The sequence below is a fragment of the Elephas maximus genome, chromosome 3, assembly GCF_024166365.1.
Source record: "Elephas maximus indicus isolate mEleMax1 chromosome 3, mEleMax1 primary haplotype, whole genome shotgun sequence".
Taxonomy (NCBI): domain Eukaryota; kingdom Metazoa; phylum Chordata; class Mammalia; order Proboscidea; family Elephantidae; genus Elephas; species Elephas maximus.
This window is the reverse complement of record NC_064821.1, coordinates 123,708,183-123,734,857: the sequence shown is the minus strand read 5'-3', so window position 1 is coordinate 123,734,857 and position 26,675 is coordinate 123,708,183. Positions and strand designations below refer to the sequence as shown.

The 26,675-nt window shown below is 42.5% G+C and overlaps 1 protein-coding gene across 2 annotated transcripts in view; it reads right to left on the bottom strand.

Annotated features, from left to right (window-relative positions):
- The window catches only part of ST6GALNAC3 (ST6 N-acetylgalactosaminide alpha-2,6-sialyltransferase 3), a 637,986-nt gene extending 614,773 nt beyond the window's left edge, over positions 1-23,213 (bottom strand). For both annotated transcript variants that reach the window (XM_049875626.1, XM_049875627.1), the window contains exon 1: positions 23,074-23,213. In XM_049875626.1, coding sequence (XP_049731583.1) covers positions 23,074-23,091 — 18 coding nt within the window. In that variant the 5' untranslated portion in view covers positions 23,092-23,213. The remainder of the gene's footprint in view (positions 1-23,073) is intronic.
- Between the last annotated feature and the right edge of the window lie 3,462 nt (positions 23,214-26,675).

Genomic DNA, 26,675 nt, shown 5'->3' with positions numbered 1-26,675 from the left:
GATTGTTCCATGTACTAACAATGATGTATACACCTCACATCTCTCTAACAGGTATATGTGTGACCAAGGGCCACATGGACACTTAAAATTTATTGAGTGGCATCGAGAGGAAGGAGATGGTTGAGTTGGTTGGTGAAGATGGGTGATAATCCAGGAGCATAAAAGCCGTGGGTAAGGATCACAGAGAGAGAGAGGAAAGGATCTATTCTTAGATGGAGAAGAATTGACTGCAATGGCATTCCATGCCAAGGGAGGAAAAGGAGAGAAGACATTGTTGAAGAACATGACTGGACAGCTTCTGCAGTGTCAAACCCCAAGGTACTATCTCCCTGCATCTAATTGGCCATACTTCTACCAGAACAACCTTTTGAAAAATAAATTCTATTTGTCTTTTCCCCTATTTAAAATCCTCAGTCGTTGGAAGGGGTCCTGGGTGGTGCAAACATTTAACGTGCTCAGCTACTAACAGAAAAGTCAGTGGTTAAGTCTATCCAGAGGTACCCTGGAACAAAGGCCTGGCAATCTACTTCTAAAAAATCAGCCACTGAAAACCCTATGGAACATAGTTCTACTCTAACACACGTGGGGTCACCATCAATTGGAATCGACTTAATGGCAACTGATTTCAGTCACTGGGAATAGTGTAATACTGCAGTCAGGAGCGTAGGCTCTGAAGCCAGACTGCCAGGGCTCATAAACTTGGTGCTAAAACTTACTGGCTCGGTGACATGGGGCAATTTAATAGAAGTCTCTGTGCCTTGCTTTCCTTCTCCGCAAAATGAAATTAGTAACCAAACTGATTGAGCTATTGGGGACTAGAGATGCTATAACAGCAAACGGTGCCTTGCACATGGGAAGACCTCAATAAATGTGAGCTATTATTATTGTCATCCCTAATACTTTGTCATATAAATCTACATTCTTCAGTTTGGCATACAAAGTTCATCAGTATTTCATGCCCCCATACCTTTCCAACATCATCTCCAACATTTCACCCAGGGCCAAATACTTGCAGTTTACCCAGACCATGCTCTCCCTCACTTCCATGCTTTGGCCAATACTGTCCCTTCTATCTACGACACTCTTTCCTCTTCTTCACCTGGATAATTCTCCTGAGCTTCCCAGCTTCCTGTCAATGTCGCCAGCTGTTTTCCTGGAGCTCCCGTGACTAAACCCACCTCTTTCAGAGCCCCAGTTGCCCAGTGGTGAAAATGCAGATTTCCTTGCTCTCCTCTCCACCCTCTAGCAAGAGGAGGTCTCCTTGGCCTTTGCCTCTTCACAGCAAGTTCTCAGAGAATGTTAAGGGACAGACCCCAGGAGGTTTCAGAACTGTCAGCCACAGACCATGGAGGCACAGAACAATTATGCCAAAGTGATGGAAATCTTCTGTCTTTCTATATTTCTGTTTACTGCAATCCATGAAAAACTAAAAAGCAGCTTCTCATAAAACAGTCCATAAAACTGTATGTGGTAATTAAGTGTCACCAGTCCACAGAGGATGGCATGGTTTGCAGATAAACAGTGCTGAGGGACTGCCTTCATTTCATATGCATTGGAGCTTTCTTCCTTTCTTTCCATTTTTTTTTTTTAAGTTATACAAAACAAATATGTTCCCACTTTATCCCCCTTTATATTTAGGTTATGATTTTTCACTACGGCAAAGGTATGCAATTCTTGCCTTATATTCATATCTCCCCTACGGCTCTTCTACAAACCAAATTGGGAAATTTTATATATCAGACACTTGGCCCAACAAACAAAGCTCAAACCCAAAGAATTCAACAAAGAGGAATCAAACCACCTGTCTCTAAGGACAGACTCAAAGAAAAAGCAGGTGAAGGGACCTTGTTTTAATAATTTGGGAATATGAGAAGCTGGAGAACACAATGGAAAGAGTACAAGTCTGAGGCCAGGCAATCTGGGTTTGAATCCCAACTCTGTCACTCACTGGTCATGTGACCTTGGAAAACTCACCTAGGACCAGCTACATAATTTGCAGGGCCCACCGCAAAATGAAAATGTGAAACCCCTTACTCAAAAACTAAAAATTTTAAGAGAGCAACATTGTTGTTGTCAGGTGTCACTGAGTTGATTTTGACTCATAGTGACGCCATGTGACAGAGTAGAACTGCCCCATAGGGTTTTCTAGGCTGTAATCTTTACAGAAGCAGATCATCTGGCCTTTCTGCCTCTGAGCCATCAGGTAGGTTTGAAGTGCCAACCTTTCGATTAGCAGCTGAGTGCTTAACCATTGCACCACCAGGGCTCCTTTAAGACAGCAATAGTAGACCATTAAACCAAACCTGGAGCCCTTCTCAATGGAGGATCCTGTGTGGCCACACAGGTCACATGTCATAAATCCAACTCAGCATCTAGCCTTTCTGCACCTTAGTTTCCTCCTTTGTAAAACGGAGACAATAACAGTTAGCACCCATCTCTCTGGGTTGCTTTGAAGATTAAATAATAAAATTCCATAAAAAATGCTTATAAGAGCACTTGGTATATATCAATTACTCAAAAAATGTTAGCTTTTGCCTTTTTTTTCTTTAAATTAAGCTATGAAACAAAATAACTAAGGCATTAATATTCAATTACAAAATACATCTTTTCTTTACCATGGGATTAGCCACAAGGTCCTTTAAATAACAAGCTCCCTTACTAACTCTGAGTTTACAAAAGACTGGTACCTTTACAACTTACTAAAAGAACCTATTAGACAAAACAAAATATATCTCTAATCAGAGGAATAAACCCAAAACAGAAAGACGAGCTTTAAGCAAAATGGACCAATAAATGTTTTCAATTAAGGTCTATAAGAGAGGAGACCTCTTCCACTCCTCAACAGTTGCCCTTGTTCCTGCCTACCATTCTGGTCTGTCTACAGAGTGATCTTCTGTCTAGGACAGACCTGCGGTTAATACCTTGGGCTTTGGAGTCAGAATTGAGTTGGTCTCCCTGGCTCTAAACCCACTAACTCTTTGACCTCAAGTAATTAACTTCTCTAAGTCTGCATGTCCTCATACAAACTCACTGGGGATTACAAAACAGACCCACAGGGTTGTTGACTGACATATACATTAAGTAGAGCTTAGCTCAAGGACTATATGAGTCAGAATCGACTCGACGGCACTGGGTTTTGTTTTGTTTTAGCTCAAGGACAGGCACATAGTATGAGCTCAATAGACAGTAGCTGCCCTGAGGACAATAATAAGGAACCACCTCAAATGAGAATAGGAGACAGTAGGCATTAAACGGAAAATACTGTAGGCCTGAAGTACCTCCCTCCTCCAAAATTACAGCGTAACATTAACTTTTCATCCATATCAGAAAGAACCTCAACTGTGCCATCAAGAATCTAAAGGCTCAAAAGAGTACTTTGAAACTTAGGATTGTTCTGACTAACTGAAAATTAACAGCTTTATTTGCCGAGGATACTTTACTTCCATGACCAATTTCAAACTGATTGATACATTGCTTATCTCCAATTTAGACTTTACAGAAGACGCGCTCTCATTAGAGTATGGTCACACAGTGCAGTCTGGAGCCAGCGTAAGACTCCCACCCAGCTCCTTGATTTCAAGGATCATGTGCCTTAAATGTGACTTGAGTGTACCACACCAGGGCAGATCAGATGTCATTGCCATGTTTTAACTTACAGCATTTCGAAAGAAATTTTGTCTGTACAATCAATAAGGCTGCCATAATAGGAAAAGTAATTTCCAAATACAAAGGTCAATGACCATAGCCAATCCAAAGGCTCTGAACACTCTAAAAACACAATAAGAGAAGATTCTACTCCACAGATCACTGACTCACCCACATTCAGTCCTGTGCATAAAATATTTCAAATATGTTCCATTACCTAACAGAGTCAAGGCCAGAATCCTTGGCGTATCTAATCTCCCACCAGCCCCAAGTCCCAGCCCTATGTTCCAGTAACACAGACCTACCCACCATTTGCCCACAAATGTCACGGTTCAGGTTCAGGGCATGAAAAGATTCCGCAAGTAACCGAAACAGAGAGAGTAAGAGGTTCAGTGCCTGAGAGGAGACTGGAGAGAGAGGCAGAGGCAGATCACGTAGGCCTTTGGAGTCATGATAAAAAGGTTATTCCAAATGAAATGGGAAGCTATTGACCAGTTAATCTGGGAAATAAGATAATCTTATGTGCATTTTTTAAAAGTTCTTTCTAGATGTTGTGCCAAGAACTGATTCCAGAGTGATGACCAGAGAAGAGGATGTTGTGGTAAGAAAAAAAAAAAAAAAAAAATTACCGTTGAGTCGATTCCAAGTCATAGTGGCCCTACAGGACACAGCACACTGTCCCATACGGTTTTCAAGGAGTGGCTGGTGAATTCAAACTGCTGACATTTTTGGTTAGCAGCCACAGCTCTTAGCTATTGCTCCTCAAGGGCTCCGTGGTAGCAAGATAGTAGGTAAATACAGCACAGCCATCCCAACTAGTTAGCCTGATAACACTCATGCTTTACCAAGATTCTATCTAAGTATCTGTTCATCAGGGAAACTAATTCCACTAGGTCTGAGCTGAACTAAGCAAGTTAAACTGTCTGTCTAAGTATAGTATAGTTTAAAACTTCTTAAAAGTTCTTCAAATCTAAGTTCTTAGATTTCCTTGTTTTTTTTTTTTAATATTCCATTTAACTCAGAGCAAAATTATTTCCACAAGCTCCTTCAGAACGTATTGCTGTTTAGTTGATGTCAGTAGTCAGTCCTAAATGATTCTTTTTCCAACGAGAACGATGTTTACCTGTGTTTTATTGACTACGCTAAGGCATTCAATTGTGTGGATCATAACAAACCATGGATAACACTGCGAAGAATGGAAATTCCAGACACTTAATTGTGTTCATGAGGAACCTGTATTTAGACCAAAAGGCAGTTGTTCCAACAGAACAAGGGGATACTATGTGATTTAAAGTCAGGAAAGGTGTGCATCAGGGTTGTATCCTTTCACCATTCTTAACCAATCTGTGTTCTATGCAAATAATCTGAGGAGCTGGACTATATGAAGAAAAATGGGGCATCAGGATTGGAGGAGGATTCATGAACAACCTGTGACGATATGCAGATGACACAACTTTGCTTGCTGAAAGTGAAGAGGACTTGAAACACTTATTGATGAAGATCAAAGACCATACACAGCCTTCAGTATGGATCACACTTCAACATAAAGAAAACAAAAATCCTCACAACTGGACCAATAAACAAGATAATGATAAATGGAGAAAAGACTGAAGCTGTCAATAATTTCATTTTGTTTAAATCCACAATCAACGCCCATGGAAGCAGCAGTCAAGAAATCAGACAATGCACTGCATTGGGCAAATCTGCTGCAAGGGTCAGTATGAATCGGAATCTACTCAATGGCATCTAACAAGAACAACAGAGAGGAAGAAAAGCAGAGGGGTTAAAATGAGAGCAGGCAGATCTGACTTTGATTCCCTAGCTCCACCATTTACTTGGGAGAATTAGTTAACCCCCCAAAGCCTCAGTATTACATCTCAAAGGGTTGCTATAAAGTTTTATCTACAAAATGTAAGATGATAAGTTCAGTGCCTGACACATAGTGGATGCTCAATAAATAGTAGCTGCTGTATGGACAATAATATTGCCCTTCCAAGTGAGGGCTCAGAGACAGTTGCTGTATAATGACCCTTATGCCAAAAGTACCTAGCATCCTCCAGGATAAGCTTAAGGTGAATACTGTCAATTGAATGTATGTGTCAGCTCTACCAGAAAGAGCCTAGATCCGTGTACCACCTAAATGACCCAAGAGATAATTTCCAAACTAAAGAGTCTCTTCATTAATTGGAAAGTTGAACAATATCTTATATTTGCAGAAGATGTTCAGTTTTATCGTTGGCTCATCCCTGTTTGATAGATAAAATACCAAGCTCTGCCATATATAACTGACTGCAGTGCATTTACATCCTGATGGCAAGCGGTTTGGGTTTTTTGTTGTTGTTGTTTTCCAATGCACTTACAGTAGTCCCTGAGTGGTACAAATGGTTAATGTGTTCAGCTGCTAACTAAAAAGTTGGAGGTTTGAGTCCGCCCAGAGGTGCCTTGGAAGAAAGGTCTGGCAATCTGCCAATGAAAACCCTTTGGAGCATAGTTCTACTCTGACACACATGGGGTCACTATGAGTCTGAGTTGACTTGATGGCAACCGTTTTTTTTTTTTTTTTAACAAGGATTACATGAGAGTGCAAATATATGAAGCCCCAACACAATACATGTAAGCACTCAGTAAATGTAAACTATTGTTACATTATTATTATTACACAGACCCTAATTTCCCTTAGGAAGGAATTATACCTTCAGTTTCTCTTTTATCTCCATTCCCTCTACCCCTCCTCTCAGCCATAGTACTTGGATTCTTTCTAATGGCTTGACAAATAAACTTCCTCTTCAGGGACCTCTAGTTGCTGAAGAGAAGAGAAAAAAAAGTCAAACACAAGCCCCTTTAATACATACAAATCTGAAAGAATATATGGTGAATTTTGATTATTCCAGTGCAGAAATCTAGGTGGTATATGTTTTGGTATCATTTCTTTAAGTAACGTTTTAATATTGAGGGTCAAAGACGGGCAAGAAAAAAACAAATCTTAATAACTTACCAACAAGTTAGAAGTCACATGCAGGTATAGTGGCTCAGATCAAGCCATCAACCAGGCTGCTGAGGTTAAACAGCATGGCAGAATTAAACACACATCAAACCAACTGAGGAACAAATAATTAAGCACCATAAACCTGAACAGGGGAGGTTCTCTCACTCTCAGCTGAAAGAGTGAGAGGAAAAATAAACAGGGCAGTAGACATTAGGTAGCAACGGTTCACGTACTCGCTGCTTCTGAGGAATGAATTTTCTCCCGGAAACAGGGAGAACGGAAGGAGGGCAGGGTCGAGAAGGTCAGCAACAAAAGAGCAAACAAGAATAGTAGTAAAGTCAGCAACCAGGCTGTGGCAAAGGTGTGAGGGACGACATCCGGGAGTGTTAGGAACACCAGTGATTTTACACTGTACATAGGAATGATTCACATTTCCCAAAGAAGAATTCCTAATGGAATGGCTTATATCTTGGGAGTTTGCAGGAAGGCTTTACCTACTAGGTAACAGTGTTCTACAAAGCTTCCCTTCTCTAGGGCCAAGATTATGGTTCTTATAGATATATTAGCTAATGATCCCTATAACACCTATGTTGGGAGGGGTCTGGGGGCCAGAGATGAAAGGGGGGAAATCAGAAGAATGAGCTTCATAATAAAGGTGTAGAAATAGAGAGCCATGAAAAAGCTGAAGGGAAAACTTCAGAGATCTATTTTCTTCTTTATGGCAATATGAGCCTGTAAGGAGAGATTAAATCAGCAGTTTCCAATGCTCTTTGTTACTTATTAAAATCCCAAACAAGGTTATGAATCAAAAACATGAAAAAGAAAGCTATCATCTTTCGCCAGGCTTCGCTCTCCCCATTCTTAATCCTCCAATAATGACTCTTTAAATATGAGGCTGACTAAACCAGTAATTAAGATAGTGAACTCTAGCACTAACGCATTAATTTCCATGACCAGTCAGCACAATTTGACTACAGAAGCTGCTTCCTGCACCCCCTCATTCTCCCTGTTAGGCAGCAGAGAAACGAGTGGCCACAAAGTGAGGGAGGATTTGACGCGCAATCAGCAGGGGCCAAATGCCTTGGTTTATAAATCATCATAAGCCAATTTTCCAGAAACGCACGAGTGATGCCACTGGTGAGGGGTTAATTTCAGCCGATTGCAGTGCTGAGTACAAAGGCAAACACTTTTCAACATGCACAGTAGCCTGAGCCCCACAGCATCAGAAAGTCTGGGGTTTAATGCGAACAGCAGAATTATAATTCAAATTATTACAATTCCTAGAAAGTTGACTGGAATCGCTGGACAAATTTCTAAGTGGACTTAAATTTCTAGTCATTTTCTTCCAAGAAAGGCATGGGTTTGAATCCCTGTTCTGCCGCTTCCATAACTTAACAACTATTTATTAAGCAGAACTAGTGTAGGAGGGCTATTCAAAGAGTAGAGTCCTTGAGTGGTGCAAACAGTTAACATGCTTAGCTGCTAACTGAAAGGCTGGAGTTTGAGTCCACCAGAGGCTCCTCCGAAGGAAGCCCTGGTGATCTGCTTCCAAAAAAAAATCAGCCATTGAAAACTCTATGAAGTGCATTTCTACTCTAAGACACATACGGGTCGCCAGGGGTCAGAATAGACAAGACAGTAACTTTTTTTTTTTTTTTCCACTCAAACTGTGGCCCACAGATGGGCATCATCAGCATCACCCACCCGGGGAGCCTGTTAGACATGCGAATTCTTGGGCCCCAGCTGAGACCTACTAAATCAGAAACTCTGGGGGTGGGACCTTGCAATCTCTAGTGTAACAAGCCCTTCAGGGGGGTCTCTGTAGTTCAAGTTCAGCACTATTATGGTCAACATGGAGCCCTGGTGGCAAAGTGTTTAAGAGCTCAGGCTGCTAACCAAAAGGTTGGGAATCCGAACCCACCAGCCACTCCATGGAAACTCTATGGGGTAGTTCTACTCTGTCCTACAGGGTCCCGATAAGTCAGAATCGACTTGATGGCACACAACATCAATGGTCAACGTATCTGTTAGGGACACAGACTTTGGCTTTAGGCTTTGGGTCTGAATTCCAGCCCCACTGTGTGACTCTGGGGAGTTCCTTACCCTCTCTAAGCTTCAGTCTCTTCCACATAGAGAGCTTGGTTCCATGCTCAGTAAACATCCTCAACATTCATGGTGTTGGGCACCATGGCTAGTGCTGACCATACATGGGAGAGCCAGCACTGCCCCTGACCCTGAGGCTCTTACAATCTACTGAAATAAGGTAACAGTCTAGCACAGGGATTAGCAAACTTTTTCTGCAGAGGGATAGTAAATATTTTATTCTGTGCAGGCCATACAGTCCCTGTCTCAACTTCTCAACTCTGCTGTTGTAGCATGAAAACACAGTCACCAGGAAGCTGTCTTAGTTATCTGGTGCTGCTAAACAAAAATACCACAAGTAGACAGCTTTAACAAACAGAAACTATTTTCTCACTATTTAGAAGGCTAGAAGTCCGAATTCTGAGTACCGGCTCTGTTGTTGTTATTGTTATTACATGCTGTTGAGTCGGTTCCAACTCATAGCAACCCTATGTACCACAGAACGAAACATTGCCCAGTCCTGTGCCATCCGCACAATCATTGCTATGCTTCAGCCCATGTTGCAGCCACTGTGTCAATCCATCTTGTTGAGGGCCTACATCTTTGTTTTTCAACACTTTAAAGAAGTCCTTTGCAGATTTGTCCAGTGCAATGCATCTTTTGATTTCTTGGCTGCTGCTTCCATGGGTTTTGATTGCAGATCCGAGTAAAATGAAATCCTTAACAACTTCAATCTTTTCTCCATTTATCATGATGTTGCTTATTGGTCCAGTTGTGAGGATTTTTGTTTTCTTTATATTGGGGTGTAATTCATACGGCAGGCTGTGGTCTTCGACCTTCATCAGTAAGTGCCTCAAGTCCTCTTCACTTTGAGCAAGCAGGTGAATAGCAGTGCTGGCTCTAGGAGAAGGCTTTCTCTGCCAGCTCTGCAGCAAGGTCCTGTCTCTGAGCTTCTGCTCCTGGGCAATCTTCATGTGGCTTGGCATCTCTCTTCCCCCATCTCTGTCCTACTCTCTTGTTTAATCTTTTTTATATCTCAAAAGAGATTGACTCAAGATACACCCTACACTGACCTTGTCTCATTAACATAACAAAGACAACCCATACCCAAATGGGATTAAAACCACAGGCACAGAGGTTAGAATTTATAACACATATTTGCGAGGAAATAATTCAATCCATAACAGAAGCAAAAGAGTGTGACCATGTTCCAGTAACACCTTATTTACGGACATTGAATTTCATGAATTATTATTCTTCTTTTGATTTTTTTTCCAAGCATTTAAAGATGTAAAAACCATTCCTACAGGAAGACCACACACAAACAGGCAGCAGGCTGGATGTGGCCCATGGGCTGTAATTGCTGACCCTGATCTAGCACCTCTTACATTAGTAAAATTGTTAAGCTATATGAACCAGAGTTTCTTCATCGGTAAGATGAAAATAATCATGCCCACTCTGAAGGTTTGTTATGAGATAATAAATATCCATAAAACACCTGACAAAATGTCTGCCACAAAGAAGGCACTCAGCAACTGGCACCTACTATCATTATTATAAGAGTCCCTGGGTGGCGCAATGGTTTAGCACTTGGCTAGTAACCGTAAGGTGGGCAATTTGAATTCATCCAGAGGTATCTCAGAAGAAAGGCCTGGTGATCTATTTATGAAAGATCACGGTCATTGAAAACCCTGTGGAGTGTAGTTCTACCCTGATGCAGATGGGGTTGCCATGAGTTAGAAAGGACCTGATGGCAACTGGTTTTATAATTTATAATTTTATAAATTCATCTCACAAAAAAAATGATAGCACTCCAAGATCTCAAGGAAAACTAGTGGGGCAGGACAGGAATGCAACACAAGAATAAGAGCAAATCAAAAATGGAGATTTACAAACATATCCACCCTAAGTACTACTGGACATATGTCTCTTAGCATATTGCTGACTTTATAAACACAAAAATAAGCAGTGAAAAATGAGCATTTATACAAAGAAACTCTGATCACTTACTTCCTTGACTTAAAAAGAAGACATGTGGTTTATTCTGGATCCCTAAATTGCTCACATATGTGTACCGCCTTCCTGGAGCAATGGAACAATTCAAAAGTGTGTAACGTCTGTCTCTGATCTAAAAGCCCCCAGGAGTTCACACTACCATACTGAGGCCAAAGAGCCATCTCATATATCCCACAGAGCAGTACCCCCTGAGAAGAATTCACAGCTGCTCAACATCTGGTGGGCAAAAATAGAGCTCAGGATATGAGGAAACCTAGGACCCACTTTTAGATGAAACTTGAAGGGCTCATCAGAGGCTCAGAAGTGTCCCTGGATCAGCTGCTCATTACTTGGTCATCATTTGCCTTCCTTTGGCTGTCAAGGGTCTGGTCAACAGGTATGTCCTTTCTTCTGACCCCTTTCTGCAATCCCCTTGCACTACTCTCATTGCCTCTGAGTTTAGAGGTCTCTTCAGAAGGTAACAATGAATACATGGAGGATCACGTGGGTCTATGCAAGAGAAGGCTGACCTGGAGTCGGGAGACTGGGGTTCAGCCACTTACTCACTGGATCTCAAATTTCAGTTCTATAAAACAGAGATAAAGCCTGTCACATCACCTCACAGAACTAGTGAGAGGATAACATGATGTAACCTACATAAAATTACTTGCACTCTACAGAGCTGTGCTATCCAGTATGGTAGCCACTAGCCACGTGAGGTTGCTGAGTACTTAAAATGTGGCTAGTGCAAGTGAGGAACCAAACTTTTTATTTTAATCACATTTAAAAACTGATTCTCGATTCAGCTATAGGAAAACCTTAACTATGTTCAGAACTTTTTAGACTGTAAATTTTATAAAATCTAAATGCAGGCCAAGATATGCTGAGAAATGCTGTAATTGAAACAACACGCTGAATTTTAAAGGCTTATGATTAGAAAAAGAATATAAAATATCTCAATTTTTACACTGATTACATGTTGAAATGATAGTTTGGATATACTCAGTTAAATAAAATACAGTATTAAAGTGAATTCCATCTTGTTCCTTTGTTTTCTTTTAATGTGGCTCTTAGAAAATGTAAAATTACATAAGTAACTCACATTATTGTTCTATTGGACAGCACTGCTATATAACATTAAATAAAGGAATTAGTATTATTTACTCATATTCATCACAAGGCTAAAATCAAAGCAGTCAGTCTAGCTCTGGCCACTGCACCCCCTGGTCCTCTTACTGCCCAAGCCCTGGAGAACAGTCCATCTTTCCTCAGTTACCATTTCCCCTTATTGATAAAGCAAACCGGTCAAAGAGAGTAGAAAGGTCAAAATTCTACTTTTCTAGCATGAAATGTTTTGATGAATCCAAATCATTTTTTTGTCAATTATGTTCCCCTTTATTTGAAACCAGCTGCACTTCTACTGACCCTAACCATCCAGAACTAGGTCAGATTTCATAAGTAAAAGGTACAGTCCTCCAGACTGCCAAGTCTTCCTAAGACCTCAGATACCAGCCACAAACTTGGGAGTTCCCATGACACCCTCACTTCTGACCTGCTGGCTACAAATTTAGGTGTTCACTTTACCTCTTTAAGATACCAGCTGTAAGCTCAGGGGTCCCCAGGGCTCCCCCTCACTTCTGACCTGTTGGCTTCCACTACTCCCCTGATTTGATACTTTGCTAGAGCAACTCACAGAACTCACACAAAGAGCTGTACTTACAATTACAGTTTTATCATAGCAAAAAGGGTACAAATGAAGAGGCACACAGGGCAAGGTCTAGGAGGGTTCCCAACACGTAGCTCTGAGTTTCCAAAAAGGGGATGCAGTACTGTCCCACATGCATTAACATCTATCACCAACCAGGAAGCCCATGGAATTTCAATGTCCAGAGTTTTTATTGGCGGTCTCATTAAACTAGTTGCTATCAAGTGGATGCAGATTCATGGTGGCTCCACGTGTATCAGAGTAGAACTGTGTTCCATAGGTTTTTCAATGGCTCTTTTTTCTAAAGTAGATCATCAGGCCTTTCTTCTGAGATGCCTCTGCATGGACTTGAACCTCCAGCCAAGTGTGTTAATCATTTGCACCACCTAGGGACTGGGGAAAGGGGCCTCACTATGTAATTCATACTCCAGCCCCTCTCCCCTGAGGTCCATTAGGGGAGTCTGGGTGGGTCTCTCTGGCTTGGCCAGACCCCACCCAAGGGTCACCTTATTAGCATAACCAAGGACAAAGAACAAATTCTTTGGTAACCTCACAAAGACACTTGCATTTCTCATACTTTAGAGTCCAGACCATAGTTGGGGCTAAGCACACACCAAACAAGGATACCATGTGTCGCTGTAAGTGTATATTTCACTTGTCCCAAGGAGAAGAATCATCCCACAATAGTCATTTGCTCATTGTCACTCTTAAAATCTAAGATGAGCTCCACGTGCACATTTTAACCCCAGATCATGACTCACTCCCAACACAGGACATCCACATTTTACTTCCAATTCCCTTGTGATCATCATCTTCCCACAGCAAGATGCAAATATAGTTTTCAAAACCAAAGAAGTCTTTTATTCTCCGTCTGGTAAATGCACAGCTAAGAAACAAAACAGCCTTTGAAATTAGAGAGGAATCCTTTCCAGAGAGGATTACGTACAAGAGTTTTCAAACCTGGGTAAATATGAAGGCATGAACGAATGAATGTGGGCGTACATCTGTAGATTTAAATTTACTATGTATACACAGAAGGAAGCCCAGTGGTTCAGTGGCTAAAGCACTGGGCTGCTAACTGAAAGGTCAGCAGTTCAAACCCACCAGCCTCTCCACAGAAAAAGATGTGGCAGTCCGCTTCCCTAAAGATTTACAGCCTTGGAAACCCTATGGGGCAGTTCTACTCTGTCCTACAGGGTTGCTGTGAGTCAGAATTGACTCGATGGCAATGGGTTATGGACCCACAGAGGCACACAAATCTTACACAAACACTAGAAAGACCCAAGTACAAGGACCTCTCTTTGCCTGGCCCCTGAGCAATCTCTTTAGGAGTTAACTTCTCCCCACTCTCCCAAGTACCAGATGTTGCGGCCCCCGCCTCTTCCACATCATAAAGGAAATGAAAGAGAGGCCTGGAGATGGGGGGAGGGACAAGGGGGTCTCAGAGAATGTTACCTACTCCCAAAGCTGCATTTATTTAAGCTTCTTGATGCCCTGGGCCAAGGTCTCTGATTCAGTGACTCTAAATTAGTTTAAAATCAGAACCAGAGCCTACACTCAATCTTTGAACTGAGGAAGAGAGGAAACAATAGTGAAAGGACAGTTAATCCTGTCACCTCACTGGAGCCCTTCCTATAACCAACTTCCTGCTGGCAAACTGTTACAGAGCTGCTAACAAGGAGAGGAACTAACCAATTTAGGAGGTTAGCTCCTCTTCCCTTCCCTGCTCTGCTGGAGGTGCTAACAGGCAATAAAATGCATAAAAGGTGCACATCATAATGGTGGGAGACAAACAGAGTCTGGATAATCCATACAGTGAGTAATGAGCCCTTTAATAACCAGCCACTAACTGTAGCTCTCTGTAATGGGATCCTGGTAGCACTTGTAAATCTACGGTCTCCAATTAGAAAAATACCTTCCTACACCTTTTCCTAAAGCCAGGAAACAGAAAAACAAAAACAAAAACTCCTCCAACTCTCAGCCCTCAGGCATAAGTCTGTGTTAAATTCTCACAAACAGAAATTTTCCTCCTGGGGAGGAGATATCTAACTTCCCTCAGTAATCTACTGGAAAGCTTAATAGGCTTCCTCAGCTTCCACTAAAAAAAAAAACACTAGACCTAAATAAATCCCTTCTTTCTCCTACCAGTCTCCAAGATAGGTTTCCTCAGTTCAAGCCGTTATCATTATTAATAACACTAATAATGAATGGTTTTTGCCATTCTCACCTCATATGTGTACACGACATTGTGGTTTGCAAAGTGCATTCGCAAGCACCGTCTCTTGTGGTCTCCAACACTACCTCAGGGATAGGTCCCACTTAGGGGGCCTGAAGGTCATACGATTAGTTGACCTCATTAAGGAAATGAATATAAAATTACAAATACAAACCTGTTAGGGCCTCCTCCCAGAGCCTTGGAGGGTCCTTGAGGTTGGCCTCAGGGTTAATGTAACTCTGTACCATCTCTCTCCCTCGCTCCCACCCCATCTACTTCATTCCCACCCCCAAAGTGTCATGTGGAACTGTTATTTTCAGCCTCACCAGACAGAAGAGAAAACTCCGGGGGAAAAAGGGTTGGGGATGGTGAGCAGGGAGTAGGTTACACGCTTGCCTGGAATCAAAGGGTTATTCAGTGGCACAGGCAATATGAGAACCTTTTTATTTCCAGGGTCTTCTGCAGCTCCCTTAGTTCATGGAGCATTTCCTGTGTCACAAAAGAAACTCTGAGGAAGGAACAAATAAAACCAACAAAGCTAAAAGTAGTCCAATCAGAAAGGTGTTAGGAAGACGTCTAGACTGAGTACTGCCAAGGGCAGAAGAAGATGGTGAAATAAACTCAAAGCCCCTCCAAACATCCTCTTAATTGGCATTAAAGGTAAAAGACACACAACCATCCAAAGCCAGGGTAAACCTTACCTCCGCCACTAACTAGCCATAGGACCTGGGACAACTTAGTGTCTCTGAACGTCAGTATCTTATACATAATGAAAGTTTACATGAGATGAAGTATGTAAAGCAATTAGCGTAGGACAAAGCATAAGCACTCTAGGTATTCTGTAAGTGGCAACTATTATCGTTTCTGTTACCAGTTCATCCAAAGAGTGTTCCTTTTACACAAGCAACCCATTCCCCAAAGTGGGCTACTGCATGTAGCAAAAGCATCTGCTCAGTTACCGTAAGACCGAAAATTAGGATGGCAGCTGCTGAGACTCCAGCATCTCCTGGGCAGTAGTGAGAAATGTCATAGCGAGTTTATTAGACAAATGGCCTTGTCTTGTCTACCGCTGCAGTTATTTTAGCATTTCAGATTGATAATATGTTTGCCTGTAAAGTCTCTCTGACTTCCCAGTCTTAGTGAATTCAGATTATTTCCAAATGTTTTAAGACCACATCAGTTGAAAATGGCACAATTGTGTGGTTGTGGGTTTGAGTTTTTTTTTGTTTGTTTCAAATAACCTGGGGAACAAAAACGGTGATGACAAAAGATAAACTGCTCCTATACTTCCCTTCTTTCTTCCTTCCTGTCCTGTTCCCTCTTCCCTCTCCCTCCAGATTTCAAAATGACTCCAGATTTTATATGAGGATTGATGACAGGCCACAAGAAGCCAATTGAGAACGGTGTGAAGGAGCACACTAATTGATAAATTCTAGTCTGCCTCGCTATGGATTAAAGTAAAAAATCCAACCCGTCTCTACAAAGAATTCAGCTGTTTACAAAGGACACATTAGGCCTATGTCTGCAACTGGATTATCAAAAAAATATATATCATTTATATGTTCAACAAACATTTAAAGAGCACTTACTGAGGGCCAGGCTAGTCCTCAAAGAAGCCACGGTGAATAAGACAAGACCTTTTTTGGCCCCAAAACTCAGCTGGGTAACGATTCCCCCTGACATACACACATATACTTTCATATCACTAAGTGCTTTTTTCAAAGCACTTTGCAGACTTTTAATCACTAGTTTAATTATTTGCCTTCCCAATGAGTCCATAAGCTTATTTTGGGCAAGAACAGTATTTGATTATACATGATCAATAAATATTAGCTGACTAAGCTGCCAAAGACCCCCTGACTTCTACAAGTTAATAGTCAAGAGAGTTGGGCATGTAAACAGCTAGTTGACAGTACAGGGTAATGCCTGCTGCTACAGAGACAAGAACTAAGGCCATGGGAGCACAGAGGAAGCCTGCTGAAGCAGAAGAAGACTTGCCTACAGGTGTGACGCTGAACTGGGAGCTAAAAAGATGAACAGAACTCTTGTCAGTGAAGGAAAAGAGATAGCAAAGGGAATTTCCAGCACTGAAATCAGTATGTACAACAACAACTAATAGCTAATAATTATCAAGGACTTGGGGGCCCTGGTGGTATAGGAGTTAAGCATTTGGCTGCTAACCAAAAGGTCAGCAGTTCAAATCCACCAGCCGCTCCTTGGAAACCCTATGAGGCAGTTCTTCTCTGCTCTATAGGGTCACTATGAGTCGGAATTGACTTGGTGGCAACAGGTTTGGTTTTGATCTTATTATATGTCACATTCTGTTCTAAGCACTCCAGAGAAATTAGCTTGCTCATTCCACATAACCTTAAGAAGTGGGTACTATTTTTACTCCCATTTCACAGATAAGGAAACTAAGGTTTAATGATCTCTCTGCTAGAACAGTTCCGACGTGAGAGCCCAGGCTCTTAATCCCTATATGACAAAGGCACATACCCATGCAAGGAGGTGATACATTTTGAGACTTGTGATACGTTTAGATAAGCGTCTGGACCGTCAGGGGGTGTAGTAGGTGGCTGGGTCAGATATGTGCACAGGGGCCAGATTCTGAAGGAACCTGAATCCACGCTAAGAAGATGGTTTATCTCACAGGGCCTGGAGAGCCAAGAGAGATATTTAAGCTCACGAATGGCTTGATTAACACTGCATTTTAGCACAATTATTCTGGGAGTCATGTGGAAAATGGGCAAGATCATGAGGAACCCAAAGAAGAAGAGGCTATTTCAAAAGACAGATGAAATACAAGACTCTGGATAAGGCAGAGTAAGTCAGGATAGAGAGTAATGGACAGATGTGAGAGATTTTCACGTGACAGAATTCATGCAATGTGGTAAAAGATTCCCTCTGAAGCAGGAATAAAAAGAGTAAACAAGAAGGCGCCATGTTCATAGCTTGATATCAATCAACTTCCTTTCAATCAAGGTAAATATCATATGAGGACAGCATGACTAGGAGAAAAGATGACAGTAGCTTAGTCATGCATCTATGGTGTTATTGTCCAACTGTTTCATGTTTATAAGCCTCATTGACCCAGCAAAGTCCTAATCTTCTCCAAGGCAGAAATGACTCACAAATGTCTTGTATCCACCTGTCCACTCAGTGTCCACTTCAGTGCTGGTTACACAGAAAAAATTCCTCACCAAAGATTTGTTAAATATCAAAAGTGTGCAAGACACTGTGCTCAAAAAATAACCTGCAGACCAAATACAGAAATCATAAAAGAACATCTGAACAGGTTTTATGACATAAAATTTTAAAGTATATGTAACTTACAAAAGACAAATGCCTAACAAAATTTAAAAGTTTATTTTTACTAGTAATCATATCAGTGAACATTAAAGTAGATATTTTTCTTGTCTATCAAATTTCAAAGACTTTTAAGAGATCCTCCATGCTTTCTGTCTTTGCTGGGGCAGCTAAACACAGAGGATTCAGAAGAGGAGTCAGAGGCCCTAGGATACTTCAGAGCCATTAGATGGAAAGAGACTGTTCCTTGAGTTGATTATTCACAGTGGCAGAGCTACCCAGGAGCCCTCATGGTGTAGTGGTTAAGAACTCAGCTGCTAACCAAAAGGCCTGCAGTTGGAATCCACTAGCCATTCCCTTGGAACCCTATGGGCAATTCAATTCTGTCCTATAGGGTCACAATGAGTCGGAATCAACTCAACGGCAACACGTTTGGTATGGTTAGAGCCACCCAGGAGGGCTGCTTGGCCGGGAGCATGGTGATAAATGAATCCACCAAAACTTGGGGTTATTTTCTACTACAATATAACAAACCTATCCTGCTGGATACAGATATTCTCATTGAATCCCCAGAATAATCCACTGAAGAATGCATGATCTATTTTGGAATCTGAGGCAGTAAAGTCCAAACTTGCTTGTGGTTATACAATTAATAAGTGGTGGAGCCAGAATTAAAACCCACGTATTTCTTGGCTTCAAAGCCCATGCAATGTGAGGTAAGTATGCATCCCACGATTAAATGATTATTGGGGTGATAATCATTTAAGGGCTTCTGTTATGGAGCCCTGGTGGTGCACTGATTAAGCACTAGGCTGCCAACTGGAAGGCTGGCAGTTCAAACCCACCAGCCACTCCATGGGAGAAAGATGTGGCTGTCTGTTTTGTAAAGATCATGGTCTTGAAAACCCTGTGGGGCAGCTCTACTCTGTCCTATAGGGTTTCTATGAAGCAAAACAACTCGATAGCAAAGGTTTGAATTTTTTTTTTTTTTTTGGTTATGTAAGCCAGCCAGGGGTAGAACGGGCCCTTGGCCCATGCACAGTTCCTTGAAGAGATAGTTCCATATGCCCCAAAAGACATTCATTAGCTTCTGTCTCATGGGCTTTCCCTACTAGCTAATCAGCGCTTTCCACTCTAAGGGTCACCACTGTGCAGGCAGTAACAATACTTTAATCAACATTTCTGAACCTCAGTTTTCTCATATGCATAAAGGGATAATAAAATCTACCTCAAAAGTCTGTTGTGAAGATGAAAGTGTTCATCCACAGAATGAAGTTTGACACTGCCTCAAAAGTTACCTTTCTAAAACACAAGCCCTATCACCATAATTCCTATTCAGTCTTCAAAACTCAGCTCCAGTACCATCCCTCAGCAGCCTGACTTGACTGTCCAACATGAGGGTTTACTGCTTTCCCCCTCCATGCTTCTACCATACCTTCCACAGACTTAGGTCATTTTATTCTTCACATAGGAATGTAAACATTCATTTACTTTTCTATCTCCTTTACCATACTGTAAGCCACTTGAGAATGGGGTCAATGGTTTTTACATCTTGTGATGACAACACCAAGTCCATAGTCTGCATGTTGTGGAAAACGTTTCATTAAAAAAAAAAAAAAAAAAAGCAGCCATCTAAGATACTCCACTGGTCCCACCCCATCTGGAGCAAGGGAGAATGAAGAAAACCAAAGACACAAGAGTAAGATTAGTGTAAAGGACTAATGGACCACAATTACCACAGCCTCCACCCGACTGAGTCCAGCACAACTAGATGGTGCCCAGCTACCACCACTGACTGCTCTGACAGGGATCTCCTGTACAGAGCTGGAGAAAAATGTAGAACAAAATCCTAACTCACAAAGACCAGACTTACTGGTCTGACAGAGACTGGAGAGCATGGCCAAGAATATGGACCCTGGCCACTCTTTTAACTCAGTACTGAAGTCACTCCTGAGTTTTGCCCTTCAGCCAAAGATTAGACAGGTCCATTTTAAAACAAAACAAAACTAAATGGGCACACCAGGTCAGAGGCAGGGATGAGAAGCCAGGAGGGAACAGTAAAGCTAGGAACAGGAAACCCAAAGTCAAGAGCAGGAGAATTTGACGTGTCATAGGGTTGAAAACCAATGTCACAAAACAGTATGTGCATTAATTGTTTAATGAGAAACTAATTTCTCTGTAAACCTTCATCTAAAGTACAATAAAGAAAAGAAGACAAGTGCCACAGAGCTCCAAGCAAAATGAGATAAATGACTAGGATGTGGAAAAATGCATCTGATGGCTTGTGTAGTGAGATGAATATGTTCACTTAAGAATCCACAAGAAAGCTTCTGGATCTAATAGAAGAATTCAGCAATGCTGCAGAATACAAGATCGACACATAAAAATCGTTGGGTTCCTTTATGAGATTGACTCATAAAATAAAGAATATCACCCATGAGTGCTGTGCACCTTTAAAAAATCATCTCGAGACCAAAGGGTCAACAATTACCCTAAGGCAAAGATGAAAGAGTAAGGCAATTGGGAAACTAGATTACTAGAAATGAAACATCCAGAATGGAATTAATAAGAATAGTGACAACATTGTGAAAAATGTAACCAATATTGACGGCATTGGGTTCTCGTGTTATCATCGAACAATCTGTGTAGCAATTGTTAAATGGGAACTTAATTTGCTATGTAAACTTTCACCAGAAAACACAATAAAATATTACTATTTTAAAAAAACCATCATTTGCCCTCAGTGCAACCCTGTGAGGTAATTATTACGGTCATCCACATTCTACAATTTGGGAAAACTGAGGCCCTAAACCGCAGTGACTGTCTAAGATTATATGCAGGAGGCCAAGCTAGTACTGAACCCAGGGCTCTGGACTCTGAAACCTGTGCTCTCCACTCCACCACATGTGGTGTCTCACAGACAACAAGGGGAAACCGTCCATCACAGATTGACAGCACGGCTGTGAAAAGGCGCTTTGTTTCTCAAAGGTGGTAAGGACTCCATGGTATTAAGACATCTTACAAAGTAGTCACCTGGGCAAGTACAGGGGAAGCATTAAAATAGAAGGAAGCTTGAGAGACCTAGGTCTGAATCCCAGCTCACTCCCTCCTTAACCCTGCGGCCTCAAGCAAATCCCTTAAACTCAGGAGCCTCGGAAGACTCAGTTGCCTGATGGGGTTTGAAATAATGACATTTACCTTGCAGGGTTTCATATAAGAGTAAGAGATACATAATATATGAAACAAACTGAGAATACAGTAAGGAATAATTAACTGATAGTTATTACTATCATCCTTATAGGCAGGAAAAGGAAATGACACACATCAAGTGCCTGTGCCACAAAGTGTTTTACATATCCTATCTTACCGAATCCCCACAACAACTCTGAGGAAGTAGGTGCTATTGCTTTTATCTTATATTGAGGAAACAAACTCAGAGATGTTTAAGTAACTTGTCGAAGGTCGCACAGGCAGCGATTGGCAAAGCTGGCATTCAGGTTGAGGTCTTTGAGTCCAAAGCCTTTGCTCTTTGCAGTATACCTGTCTGCATTCCAGATTAGTTACAGTGGAGAACAGATAAGGAGGGCTCAGGTATACCGCAAATGGCTGAGGTCAGTGTGAGGCCCTGTGAAAGAAGGGTCACGTGTAACTTGGGATGTGGATTAAAGACATTAGGAACATATACAGGATGAGGCACGGGACAAACCAAAAGGGAGGATGTCCAACAATAAATGTCAAATTCCTCAATTTCCCTTTTCTCTCATAATACAGTAGTAGAGATTATTCATATTTATATTTCAGTCCTTGTGCTAAGAGTCTCCAGGTAAAAACCCTCTATTGCAATACCGATGTATTATTTTCTCTTGTTTTTGCTTCCATTTATGTCCCAGAAAATGTTTTGGAACCAAACAGAGGAAGTTCAGAAAAATCACAGGAAACGTCTCTGTTCAAAGAAACAGAAACAAACCCGATTAGTTAGTCTCATTTTCGCACCACTAACACCAACACGTGTTGGAAGATGATTCAGATAACTAGTACTGGACTAACCAAACCAAACCTGTTTACCGGTGAGTCGATTCCAACTCATAGTACAGGACTAGATGGCTTCAAACCATCTTACAGAGGAACAAGTGCCACTTCACAATAAGACAACCAAAAACAAGAAAAATGTTTTCTGGTGTTTTCCTCTGGCTCACACAACTCCCCACGCTTGGAACAAATAGGCGTTTGCATTCTTCAGTCAAGGTCCAGGAAACCTTCATGCAGTGAATGTTTTTGATTCATACAGTCAGGTTAGACAGGTGTAGAAACAACGCAGAAACAAAAACTCTCCCTGTGGGATGGAAAGTTCTTCTCAAGAGACTCACTCATACCAAGTTCTCCCACTTGAGGCCACAAGGCTGTGAGCCCAGAAAGATGCTCAGTCCAGGCTAAGAACCCGGACTTGGTAAAAGAAAACTCAACAAAGGGGTGGCGGAGTAGACTCTGTCAGGGCGCAAAGTCACTGCAGTCGGTTCAAATACATCAGCATACGAAGGTCCGGGTTTCTCTACTATTAAATATATCCATTCTCTTATGAACTTTTCCAAAGTAGAGCTAATAGCACATAAAGCTAGCAGATCTGTGAAAACTCGTTCGTAAGGGACTACCTGTAAACTCAGAAGTTTCCGGCTTCACAAACCAAACGTTCAGTGCCTTCCCCTCCACTCCTCCTCGCTCCATTCCCAGCGCTGTACCCCTCACCACCCACAGTCCATTCCCAGCCTCTCCTCCTCTCCCTGTGACCCCAGAAAGGATTCAGGCTCCACAGAGAAGGGGGACCTGCGCGACCCGCGGGAGCACCCCTCCCCTCCCTGCCATCCCCATTATTCGGCACGCAGCCCTGCTCGCTCCTGGAGCCAACAGTCTGCAGCTCCTTCAATGCAGGCGCGAGCAGGCAGGAATGGTGGGAAGAGAAGCTGTGCCAGCAGCATGTTTCAGAATCTACCTCCATATGCATTTGCCAAAGGAACAAAAAGAAAATCAATGCCAGGAAAAGATAACTGAGATGAGGATGCGGTGGGACCGCGCCTGACTCCGTGCGTCTTAGCACAAGGGGTTCGCCAGCCACGCGTCCGAGCCACAGATCCCAGTCGTTACCTTCAGGCTGCAGGCCATGGCGCTCCGCCGGCCCTCCCGCCACCGAGCAGCGGGCGCGCCTGAGTCAGGGGCAGTCCCGGCAGCAGGCTGGAGGCTGGCACCGCTGCAGGACCGCTCCAGACCACATTCCCGCAGATCCAAATAAGGGACCGCGGTGAGATCCTACCGGCACAGGCCCCGCCCCCCGCACTGCGGCCCCGCCCCCGGCCCCTTCCACTGGCCGGCGGCCGGCACCGCCCCCCCAGTCACGTGCCGTCCGGGCGCCAGCGGCGGCCCCCGAGTGCCTCCTACTTTTCTTCTCTTTTGTAAACGTTCTGTAGTTCAACGTATGCAAAATCGGCTCGGCAGCAGACAGAAATCTAGGTCCTGCTAGGAAGAAAAGCGGCCTTTTCTTTTCCTTGGCTTGGTGGTTGCCTCTTACAGATCAGAAAAGCCTTGCAGGCATTTCACACTTTTTAAAAAGTAAAAGGATTTGGAATCGCCGCTCTACAGTCTTTGGGTACATCAAAGGATTCTTCAAAAGTAGCGCCGAAGTTCTCCCTGGACTGTTTAAGGATAGAGCCGTTCCTGTGCTTAAAAACTCTGTAATGGGTTTATCTAAAACTAAGAAATTGCGGTTACTAAAAAAAAAAAAAAAAAAAAAATTTTTTAAAGGAGCACAAATATCTATCAACCAAAAAAAAAGGCCATAAAACCTTACAATGTGTATGCAAATTACGTATGTACGTGTGTGTGTGTGTGTGTGTGTTGCTCAGCTGCAAAATTTCAGGTGGGCTGCTGGAACCCACCAGCCGCTGTGTGGGAGAAAAGACCTGCCATCTGCTTCTGTAAAGATCACAGCCTTGGAAACCCTAAGGAGCAGTTCTATTCTGTCCTATAGGGTCCCTATGAGTTCTTGGAATACAGTAATACCATGTGTATGTGTTGCTTGGCGCTTTCCTGCAACAAACTTGTTTATGGAAAAATGCTTACGCATAAATAGAGATAATGTATATGTATATGTGAACATATAGCATATTTTTAGATAGATGTTGTATATGGAGGCCTGGTTGCACAGTGGTTAATAGCTCAGCGGCTAACCAAAAGGTTGGCATTTGGAATCCACCAGCCACTCCTTGGCAACCCTATGGAGTACTTCTAATCTGTTCCCTTGGGTGGCTATGAGTCAAAATGGGTATATATGTATATAAGAGTGTGTGTGTGTGGGTGCATGCGCGCATGTGTGTACACACACAGGGCTTTGCTCTTCTCTGCTACAAACTCAGAACTTAAAAGAACTTTGTTGCCACTTCAGTAACAAGGTAAACTCTAAACTTTCAGGCTTTGAAACTCAGAGGTCATTTTTCACGATCCATGGTGAACTCTCCGATGCTAAAACAAAATACAGTAAAGCAGCTCCACCTAAGAGGGCAGGCAGCCTGAGAGAAAATGCTTCCCTGTGGACCTCTCCTCAAAGGAAACCAACTCCTCCTGCAACTGCTGGCTGAGAAGCAGTGCTATTTCTATGAGGAAAGTAACATCACCCTCACAGCAGAAGCAGAGAGAGAACAATCTGTGTACATAAACAAATTTTTACCACTTGGTCTGTCAGAGAAATCTTAAAACCAGTCCCAAAGTGTTTACCCAAAAGAGGATTCACTTACTAGAAGCATTGTCTAGTTTGCCTATGGGGAGTCATGGAAAAGGACTGTGGGCTGGTGATGGCTGTGACATCGTGAGATTGGCTCAGACCCCACAAGGCAGAAACCAGGCTTTCAAGAGATTTGGTATTTTCTTGATGAGCACATTCAAACTCCTGAAAGAGCAGGAGTAACCACAGAAATGAGGGTGCAGAGCCTGAGACTGTGAAAGAACTGCCTGCTTCCAAGGGAAGCTTTTTTCAGTCTCCCTAGGGGTACCCCACCCTGCTCTCCCATTCTTTCCTGCCCCAGCCCCTCCATCTGCCTTGGGGATCAGATATATTTTCAAGTAAGAATTCCTGGATCATGCTGTGTATTTTAAACTGCTGCTTTTACTCATGTTCTTTAGTGGGCCAGCAAAACCCAGTATTTCATCCATCCATCCATCCATCCATCCATTCATTCAACACATCCTTATTGAGTGTAGTGAAGTGAATTACTTAATATGGCCTTTCTAGCCATAGTTTTTGTAATTCCCAACAAATGACTGGGTTGGACTATGAAAATGAGATGCTTGTGACCCACCAAGGGGATTTGGATAGCTTGCTAATAATGTAGGTAAGGTACATGGCATTTTTGTGGGAGTGGGACAATACAAATAAGGTATATGGAACCATTACAAGGGGAGGGGTCCATTTTGCCATCCCGCTAGGCTTAAAATGAGCCATCCCAGAGGAATGATCTCAATACCACCAAAAAAGAACAGCCAGCAATGGAATGTGTCCTTCGGACCTAGGATCCCTGTGCTGAGAACCTCCTAGATCCAGGAGACAGAGGGAGGAGCTGTAACACAGAAGGCAGCAAGAGATGGGGGTATGAGGTGGCAGGAAACAGGAGACTGGCACAAGATGGCTGCAATCGTGCTTCCCAGCCCACAAAAAGAGAAAGCTGAGCTTCTTAGGGCATGAGGCTTACTGGCAGAGTGTGGTGCCTCCAGGCACTAATTGGTGGAGCTAAAGAGCTTTGTAACACTTGCCTGTGTAGGGCAGAGGCCAGGCCGAGGGGCCAACAGGCAAAGGGTTCAGAGAGACGTGCGCCTGCAGGTATGGCTGAGAAGAGGCTGTCCTGATCGAAGAATTGTATCCTGAGCGTTCCTGAACCTGAACTGTAACCTATTACTTCCCTAATAAACCCCCTAATTGTAAGTATTGTCTATAAGTTCTGTGTGGCCATTTCAACGAATTATCGAACCCAGCAGAGAAGTATAGAGTGCCATGAGAGTGAAAATTGGTGTCAGAATTGGCAAAAAGTTTGGAGGGTGGAGGAATGTCTGACTTCATAGGAATCAGCCTTGCACTGCTGATCTTGATTCTCCTTCCCCTTATGAAGTTAAAGGAGGTCAGACGTTGCCTTTGCCATGCCATTTTTACAGTTGGTGTCAGAAGCAGGATTTGTTGCAATGACTCCAGCCTCATGGCAGCATGAGGCTTTGTAAGAGAAAGAATGAATGGGCATGGGAAGTGAAATTTTTTATTCTTAGATGGTTACTTTGGTTGTTATCTGTAATGGATGAAAAGAGAGAGAGGGATGTTGTGCAACAGCTGAGGGGAGAAAAGCCACATCTGGAGTGTCTCAGGACAAGGGCCAGGCAAGTTAAATGAGATGATTGATAGGGGGCCAAGGCCATCTGATTCCACCCAGCCAGAGGCCTAAGGCCATATACACATGAATGGGAAGATAGTCGAGGGGTAGAGAAGATAAAAATGGAATGTTTTTAACAAGGGTTATATGTTTATTTGAATGTACTATGGATATTGAATGTTTCTCCTACCTAGTGTTATAAAACAGACCTAAATGTATGATAGGAATGAATATTGGGTATTATAGATTACAGAGAGCATGTAACTCCACCTTCAGCCAATACTGGATTAGGTATGCTAAAAGGGGAACTAGGATTTGCCCAAAAGAAACACAGGCTGTTGG